Raw genomic sequence first — 9,315 nt, 5'->3', positions numbered from 1 at the left:
TGGTTGTTTAAATATTGGTGGAACAAACTTGTCATTTTTCAAAAACTGGAATGAATGTGATAAATTCAAAATAACTTAAAATAATGTGCTAAATACCAAGTTAAAAACTTAAGAGAAGCAAGATAACGGACCACAAGAATAAAAACATTACTACTCAGCAGTTTATTTGAATTACCTACATTCTACATTCACAGCTACTTTATTGCTCCCCCATATTAGAACACAGCTAGTGTTAAAAAAAAAACAGTAGTGATTTCTACACTTCTACAACGGTAACAGTAGGAATGTCTCAGTATCAGAAACGTTGGTAATGCTCAGTGATGGAAGAGTCGCAGGCTGGTGTGCACCAGAGTGATGCCCAGCTCATTGCAGGCGTTAATCACAACCTCATCAGCAGCAGAGCCCGCAGGAGCTGCGATGTACTCCACACCGCTCTGCGTACGGACAGAAAGAAGAGACTGTTACCCTGAAAACTGGGTTGACTTTCACGCATGCTAAAGAGCGTGTACATGCTTAGAGTGCAATTTACCCGTTTGGCTCGATCTATGTTGTCTCTAAAGGGAAAGAAGGCATCTGAGCTGACGGCGACAGCCTGCAGGGAGCTGATCCAGTTCTTCTTTTCAGTAGCCGTCAGAGACTCCGGTACCTCATCGTACATGGACTTCCAGACAGCCAGGTCTGGGCCCTGCAAGCACAAAACACACAAAAAACTTAAAAAAACAAAAAAAAAAAACCCCATCAATTTCCATTTTGGTCACAAACCACAAATCCTTTAAACTAAACACTCTTCTGTTTTCTACTGCTGGTCTTACAGCTTGGGCGAAGCTGTAGATGGACTGAAACGATTAACTGGGATGAATCAATTATTTAAACAACTAATTTATTAATCGATTAATCATTAAAAGGTTTATGAAGACTTACAAAGGTAATCCGTTGAAAGGACACTGTACAAAATATTCATTTTGCATTTAAGATAAAAACCAAACAAACTTGTAAATATGTACTACCCAGAACTCTTCAAATGAGTTTCAGCATCACCTGGTTCAAAATGTACAAAAAAAGAAGAAAAAAAGACTTACCTTTTGCTATCCAATTACAAAATCGCTCAAACAGATCAGACCTGCACTGTATTGACTATAAGTCAAGCAAAAAGGGTTTTTTGCATGTTTATGTTAGACGTATTCTTTTTGCTGCATAATTTGCTACAAACGATGAAGCTAAAGGAATGCCATTGCAATCTAGCCAAAAAAAATTTGTTCAATTCCTTTTTTAAATAAGGAACTAAATATTTGTTTGCATCTTTTAACGTATTTCTAATCTGCAGAATGTGCCAGTTTTCTTATCAGATTAATCGTCAGAATAATCAATAGATTAATCATATACAACAATCATTAGTTGCAGTGAAATCATGTTTTTCTTATTGTATTCTGTTCTTCCTGCACACACACAGACTTCTGTACTGATGACATGCAGGCAGAGCAGAGCTACTAAAAACATGGTGGTGATCTCCTCCTCCTCCTCCTCACCTCGCCAACGGTGTCGCTGACAAACTGGTCGATGGCGTTGGCCATCTCTGCTCGCTTCACGCCGCTGCGAAACTTCATGCTCAGAACACGAGGGTGGTGTCTGAGCCACCAGTTGTCCGCCTTGTCACCCGCCAGTCGCATGCAGTGGATACGAGACTGCTGACCGGCGCCGATGCCAATGACCTGGACACACCGCAAGTGAGTGGAAAATTCACGCCGAGTCGGATCATTTCATTCAGTTTCCTGCCTGGACTCACCTGTCCGGCTTTAGCGTAGCAGACCGAGTTGGACTGGGTGTACTTAACAGCGATGGTGGCCACAGTGAGGTCACGCAGGGCATCCTCAGACAGCTTGAGGTTGAGGTCAGAAAGCAGTTAGCGTTGATCGTTCAGGCCGTGCAGGTGAGCAGCGGTGCATCGCAGAGACTCACCGAACTCTTGGAGACAACATTCCTGAAGAACTCCTTGTTGATCGGAGCGTCGTTTCGCTTCTGCTTGAGGTAGAGACCAAACAGCACCCTCACCTCTGTGCTGTCAGGCTCATAATCTGGATCCATCTGGAAGAAAGGAACAAGGTGAAAAAAGAAAATTGATTCTATTTAACAGGAAAAACCATTAAACTGAAGCAAACGCAGCTCTGGGCTTTTCTTCAGTGATTTTGTTACTCCTTTGATTATGTAGGAAGGTAAAAACACGTTTTCTCCATCAACAGACTTGAGGAAAGCAGAGATAAACTGGAGCTGCATTCTCTAGTGAAACTTGTGCCACGTTCACCTGAAGCACGCAGTAGTTGCCGTTTTTCTTTTTCGACAGAATTTTGAGCGCCTCCTCCTCATAACCAGGAGCTATAATGCCATCCGACACCTGAAAATCACCAGAGCGAAACAAACAAAATGCGTTACATTCAAAATAACAGTCACCTACTCATATTCGTTTCTTTTTTATTCACCTCTCTGGATATAATCTTGGCTGTAGGAACATCACAAACATCCGACAGAGCAATAAAATCCCCAAAAGACGACATTCGATCTGAGCCTGAAAGGATTTCATTGACGTTAATAACACACAGATTCAAACACAAAATACTTCACATCAATAAACGCTCAGCCTGTTTGACCTCTTGCTCTTGCGTACGCTGTGGCCAGAGGGGTGAGATCCTTCAGCATGTCATGGACCATGCACACTTTGGCTTCCTCCTCACTCAGAGGAACTCCTACTGCAGCTCCTGCAGCGAAGAGGGAGGAAAAACCATGCAGGTAAAGCAGCATAGACATATTGAGGAGCGGCAGAGTGTCATCGTCTCACCGGCAGGGCTGACGTGTTTGAAGGACGTGGCGGCAGCCATGCCGAGGGCGGCCTTCAGCTCTCTGACCAGCTGCCAGGCGTTCAGAGCGTCGCAGAGGTTGATGAAGCCCGGAGAGCCATTCGCCACTGAGGGACAGAAAACGTTGAGCTCAAAATGATTCAAATGTAAAAAATATTTTCATGGGAACAAAAAGTTTGTTGCAGATAGGAAATGATGTTCACGTCGCTGAGAACATTGCTTTATGATGTAAAAAGGAACATCTGTTTGCAAAAGATAATCTTTTTTCAATTGTATTAAAGTTGGCAGGTCAAAAATTGTTTCTGCTTAATATTAACTGAAAAAATACAGCAATCAATTCTTGGTGGTTTTTTTTTTTGATGCATTAAAACTATGCACATGTATAGTAGTTACAGAGAAACTTGCATTGTGTTCAGGTTTTCACACTTTTAAATTAAAATATTCCAGTCAGCTGAGCCGTCTGCGATGCGCTCGTACCCTTGAGCGGGAGCTCGGAGCGCAGCGTGAAGATCTGGGCGGGGGCTTGGTGGGGGTTCATGCCGTAACGGAGGGGCAGCTGGGACACTCCGCGACTGTACTGCCCACGGAAGTAGTCAGATATGGCCTCGTCATACTGCGCTGTATGTGTGAAGGCCTGGAGAGGGAATCAAAGACACATGCATGAGCCCACTTCACATTTAAGAATTTGACTAAAAACTCACTTTTTCCCCATTAATCCACCCAGAGTCAAATTTGAGGAAAGTATTTGTGTCTGCAAGCTTCACCAGTCAGTTACGGTTAAAGTTCAGGTGCCTGAAATGCTAAAGCTGTGACCTCTTACAACACCTGTGATAAAACGTTTACTCTGGACCTTGTCCTGCTCTGACCATCACCTTTACACATGCACACACAAAAGAAGAAGAAGAAGAAAAACAACATCATATAACCCTCTATATGGATTTTGTTTTTCCTTACCAGTTCCAAGTCAAACACACACAAAATCCATACATTTAACTGCTTTCATGTCATCAGTCTTAGCTGTAGATTCCAGAAGTCACGAAACAAAGCAATGTTGAAATGGTCTTCCAGTTTTCAGAGCATACTGTAGCTGCTGGTTCAGCATCTAGACTCAAAATATATTAACTCAATTTTGAAATATGTAACTCTTCAATTTGTAGAAGATTTGTGTAAAAGAATTGGAGTTTATTCAACCAGATGCATCTCAACTATAAGAGTTTGTGAACAGCTGCAAATGTATCCAATTGTTTGAAAAAATAAAAAATAAAATTAACTGTAAGGGGCGGGGGGAATAGTAAATGAAGTGGTGAACTGGAGAACTCCTTTAGCGACAGACTGCTGCATCCTAGAGGTACAAATGAGCATCACTGTAGATCCTTCTGCAGACTTTATAACCACAACTGTTATCAAGATTTTACATCCCTGCTATTGTTTGCACAGCTGGCATTTTTGATTTTCTTATAATTTGCTTTTCTTATCTGTAATTTAAATGCAAAAATATATGTATTCATTTTGTACATTTTTAAAATACAATTATTCTGCAAACTGCACAGTCTCTTTTATTTTGTAAATTTGTCCTGACTGCAGTCTCTCTTCTTATTTATTTTTTTTGTTACTAGTACAGCTGAAATTCCCCACTGAGGGGCTATAAAGTTTATTTCCATTTCTAAATCACCGAGAAAAGTTTTAAAATCAAGTTGTGATGAGCCTAATCAAAGATAAATCATGTCATTTAAATGTAAATGCACATGAAAACATTTTCATCATTATATTTTTATACTTTAGAAATTGGAATGAAGAAATAAAAAAGTCCCCACTCTCAATTTTTTTTTTTAAATCACACAATATTCTAGTATTTTCGAGAGTCTGAGCCCCATAAAACTCTGTTATCACATAATTTAGTTCCTATTAAAATAAAAACTAATGAAAAAATGTAACCAAGACAAACTTAGAAGAATCTCAGATTTTAAAAGAAAAGTTTTGTTTTCTTTATATATATATATATATATATATATATATATATATATATTGTAGTGCAGGACAGAAAAACAAAGCAAGACTTTTCATACATGTGTCAAAACTTGAGACAATTAGAAACTTCTTCATTTTAAACACAGCAACGGAAAATACTGGGGGGAAAAAAAATGAAAATGCCTCACTTTTAGAGCCAATGTCCTGCGGGTTTCCAGGGTCGTATCTTTGTCTCCTGAATTCTCCATCTCCTTGGCAACCAGCGAATAGTCTGCTGGATCGCACACAATGGTGACCCGAGCGTGGTTCTTAGCTGCTGCTCTCAGCAGAGTTACACCGCCTAAAGAGACACAAAACGTTCAGACTTCTACGCAACAACTGTTGGTGGTTTTACTGAAAAATTTAAATCTTACACAGACTGCATGAAGGCTCTCATTAGCTTGACTTACCAATGTCAATCTGCTCCACAGCATCCTCCACAGTCACATTTGGGCTTGAGATTGTCTTTACAAAAGGGTAGAGGTTGCAAACCACCACTCTTTAAAGAACAAACAGAAAACCAAGTTCACTCATTTTCTCAGGAACATACTCAAGCTTTATCCATTCACAAATGACAAGAATTAATATTGAACTGATTAAGTATGTAAGGGTAGCATCGTAACATTGGATCTCTGAAATGCTTCCTCGTTTCGTTTTATTGACTATCAGTGAAAAGGCAAGTTTATATATAAAAATACTTGGTCTTTTAATTTAAACCTTTAGGCTAACATCAGTTTTGGGAACAAAGATGTTTCAACAACTTTAGTCATGGTGGACCAAATTTCTGAAATCAATGAGATTACGGATCCAGTTCCTATTTTTTTGTTTGCTTTTTATACAATAATAATCAGTAGCAGTCAGTTCAAGAACCCTAAATGTTTAATGTGCATTGCTCTTATTTCACCGACTTCCGCTACACTTTTCTCTAAAGCCTCATATAGTAAATTTCCCCAATTACCCTTTTTACGGAATCTACTGGTGTTGAAATAAATAATTCTCTTCACCGCATTCGATTAAACTCTTCACAGAACTTCACCAACAAATGTATTTATTTTCCCACAAAATCAGCTCCAGAAGCCCCAGCACGGTGTGTCTGTGATTTAATCGTTTTCTGCTGGTCTCAGTTAAACAAGAGTCACAAGATGATCAGCAGTTGTCAAATCCAATACACGTGTTCGCTGATAACATGCACACGCACTGCCATTAAATCTGATGAGCTTGTGAAGTGCTTCAAAGCCACAGGTTGCAGAGGTTGTTTGATTTAAGTCAACCTTGCAACAGTTTCTCATCTGCTTTTAAATAAGCACCCCCCTCACTGTGGTGAAAGAACTGTAGAAGGTAAAAAAAAATTTAAAAAAAATAAAAGACTGGATGTGTGTTTAAATATTGGAGATGTTCCCTCCTCACCTGACCAGGCTGTATCTCAGTTTCTCCATGTCTGCAGAGTCAGAGGCGCTTTTCCTGGCCAGGATGCCTCCGTGGACAGCAGGGTGCAGGGTCTTCACTCTGCCTCCCAGCATCTCTGGATGTCCGGTCAGCTCAGACACATCCCTGATACACAGCAGACACAGGTTAAAAAAAAAAAAAAAAGAAGCGCCCTCAGCACAGAGCAGATTTGAATGCAACCGAGGAATCCAGCTAAACTACCAACCTGACAGCCAGTCCGGCGTCGCGCAGGGCTTTGGCTGTGCCTCCTGAGCCCACCAGAGACAGGCCCACATTCACCAGGTGTTTGGCGAAGTCCACCAGTCCAGTTTTATCTGACACACTCAAAAGAGCTGCAATGACAGAGACAGAGACTCGTTTAGAGCAAGTGTTTCAGCGAATCAAAAGCTCTGCACGCCGGGTAATGCTAGCTACTTAGCTAGCTCTGCGCGTGTGGCAGAGAAACGAAGCTTGAATAGAAGTTGGGAGAGAAAAAACACCGCGCTCTTACCGAGCTCTGTGGAGGCCATGTTCACAGCTGCAGTGTGAGAAAACGCTCTGTCTGGATATCAAGCTGGCTCTTTCTGCGTAGGCTGTTTTCACTTTCAGTCAGCGCTGAAGAGCAAAACCAGAAAGAGACAGGGAAGTTTTCAAGCTCTTCACAAATTCATCATGTGCTTCCAAACTCCAGGGAACCGCCCCTCTGAGGTCGGCGGCCAGTCCCACATAACAAACGCACCCAAAACTAACCAACAGCGCAGAAAATGTGCATTTTCACGCAAAGGGCTACGGAGCCCGTCTGGTGATATGAGAGAAACAAAATAGAATCCTGGCCAGAACTTCATAATTCGTGCCCACGACTTTTATGTCACCAGACGGGTTCCTTCAAAAGTGGTTGGGAGCGGGTTTTTTTTTAGCTTCATGTTATAATCAAAGCCTGTGTTGCTTTGATTCTTCCATGCATGTTTGATAAATCCTTTAATCATTGAATTCAAGTCTTTATGCAAAATTTCAGTTTTTGAAAATAACCCATGGATAACAAATCTGAAGTCTAAAATTTTTCTATATGAGCATCATATTCTTGTCTCGCTGATAGTTTGCACCTAAATAAATACATCATGTTTTTGTTTTACATTAAAAAACTGCATCAGCTCGGTATCCACAAAAATAACAAAAAAACCCAACATTTATTATAAATGTTCCTAAAACTACATGAATAAAAAACACTCACATTTCAAGGATCAATAAATAAACATAAATAAATCTATGCGACAATTAACAAAAAATCTTACAACAACGTTGCTGAGGAAATAGTAAAAAATGTAAAAAATAGTAAAAAATGCCACTTAAAAAATAAATAAATAAATAACTGAATAGTTTTTGAGAGTGTCTTCTTTTATTTTTCCACCAGAGGGCAGACAGAACTCATGTACGAAAACTGTGAACGAATGAACGTATCTGATTAGCAGCGTATCAGATGCGTGATATAGTATAATATATTGCAGTATATCTGTAAATAAATTACTTTTTTTCAAGTCTCTTTACATAATTGAAACTTTAAAGAAAAACAATAAACTTTACCTGACGAGCCATGCTGCCCCCTGAACCAGTGATGTAAAGAACATGGAATCTCAGCTTTACTTTTCTCTATTTGTTGATTCAGTTTAAGTGTTTCTGCAGATAATCGGGCGCTGAAGGTTACGCTGACATCGAGATTGGCACCATTCTCATTATAATTGGCGCGACACCTGTAACGCATATTTCCTGCAACAATAAATGACGCCTCTTCAATAAACTTAACAGGTAAAAAAAAAAAAAAATGCTGCATTTTCATGCTTTCGAACAGCGTTTTAAGTCGGACAGATGTGGATTTATTGGGCCCCGCAGTACTTGTCCATTAGTTAAGTGACAGGACAGGGCCTTGAGAAAGCAGCAGCAATACGTGTGATTACGTTAAAAGATCGCGCAATCTGTTCATATTTACGTAATGAGCCCGACGTTTTGCTGATTGATTAAACCGCGGGGTGTAAATATTTTAAGGGGCCCCTGATTTATAATCCAACAAAGCAAAAAGACGCCAATTTATTTGTGTAACCATGAAAATGGGGGTTTCTGGTAACCACTCTGACATCTCAGAGGTGACTTGAGTGATTCAATAGACCGTGAAACGATTTTATGGTAAAACACAGGCTCACTATGCATTATTGGTTCAAAAATGAAATAAATGATGGAGCCGTCAGCACTTTCGTCTGAGGGCCGTCGAGAAAACTGACAGCATTATCAGCACTAAGTGTAATTTATGCGCAGGGAATTTTTTTTAATCAACGTGACGCCTGGATTTGGATTAAATTATAGGATGAATAGAATCAATGGCCTCCATATATTGCTCTCCTGCCTTATCAATTAGCTGTGATTTTTGTTCTGTGTCAAAGGGGCCTTTTGTCAAACAGATGACAAGTCATTGATTTGCATGATTTTTCATCAACCTAATTAAAAATACACACACACAGTGATTGATTCATTCCAGTCTACAAATGAAGGTATTCGTTGTATTTTGAGTTAAAGGGAAAAAACAAAACAAAAAGATTCTTAGAAATCCTCTCGTTGGAACTGAGACATTTGACTGAGCAAACTATTCAAACTATTCAATCAGTCAGATGGATTTTTGAAACGATTTGTTTTGAATACAAAGTTTATCCTAATCATCAATTTGACTTGAAAATCATGTTTGCTTCTTCGTTAGATTTAATTGTTTTGTTTTCTGTAAATCATTTTTCAATCAGAAGTTGTACCTTTATGAAAGTAACCACACCCAACTGATTCACATCTTTGAATCGGCTGGGTGTGGACAAAGTGTGTGCTTCAGTGTTCTTCCTTTCACACTAAGATACGTAGTATTAGAGTGAATTCATGACGTTAACAAATATTGATGTTTATTAATTTTGATGGAATCAGATACAGTTTTCATTTGGTCAAAGAATGTGACACTGTCCCCACTTTGCTCTCAATATATAGACATTTTGAATATATATAT

General features: G+C 39.6%; 1 protein-coding gene across 1 annotated transcript; it reads right to left on the bottom strand.

The window, feature by feature from the left end:
- Window positions 1-139: 139 nt before the first annotated feature.
- On the bottom strand, window positions 140-7,015 carry atic (5-aminoimidazole-4-carboxamide ribonucleotide formyltransferase/IMP cyclohydrolase). The gene is made up of 15 exons (XM_008404463.1): window positions 6,793-7,015; window positions 6,508-6,634; window positions 6,264-6,407; window positions 5,267-5,355; window positions 5,006-5,157; window positions 3,327-3,483; window positions 2,831-2,956; window positions 2,643-2,750; window positions 2,475-2,560; window positions 2,300-2,389; window positions 1,957-2,082; window positions 1,784-1,876; window positions 1,527-1,709; window positions 530-685; window positions 140-434 (listed from the first exon to the last, which is right to left on the bottom strand). Exons 1-15 carry the CDS (start codon window positions 6,809-6,811, stop codon window positions 315-317), a joined length of 1,776 nt encoding a protein of 591 aa, XP_008402685.1. The 5' UTR covers window positions 6,812-7,015; the 3' UTR covers window positions 140-314.
- Between the last annotated feature and the right edge of the window lie 2,300 nt (window positions 7,016-9,315).

The sequence above is a fragment of the Poecilia reticulata genome, linkage group LG3 (assembly GCF_000633615.1).
Source record: "Poecilia reticulata strain Guanapo linkage group LG3, Guppy_female_1.0+MT, whole genome shotgun sequence".
NCBI lineage: Eukaryota > Metazoa > Chordata > Actinopteri > Cyprinodontiformes > Poeciliidae > Poecilia > Poecilia reticulata.
This window is presented reverse-complemented; position numbering and strand designations above follow the sequence as displayed.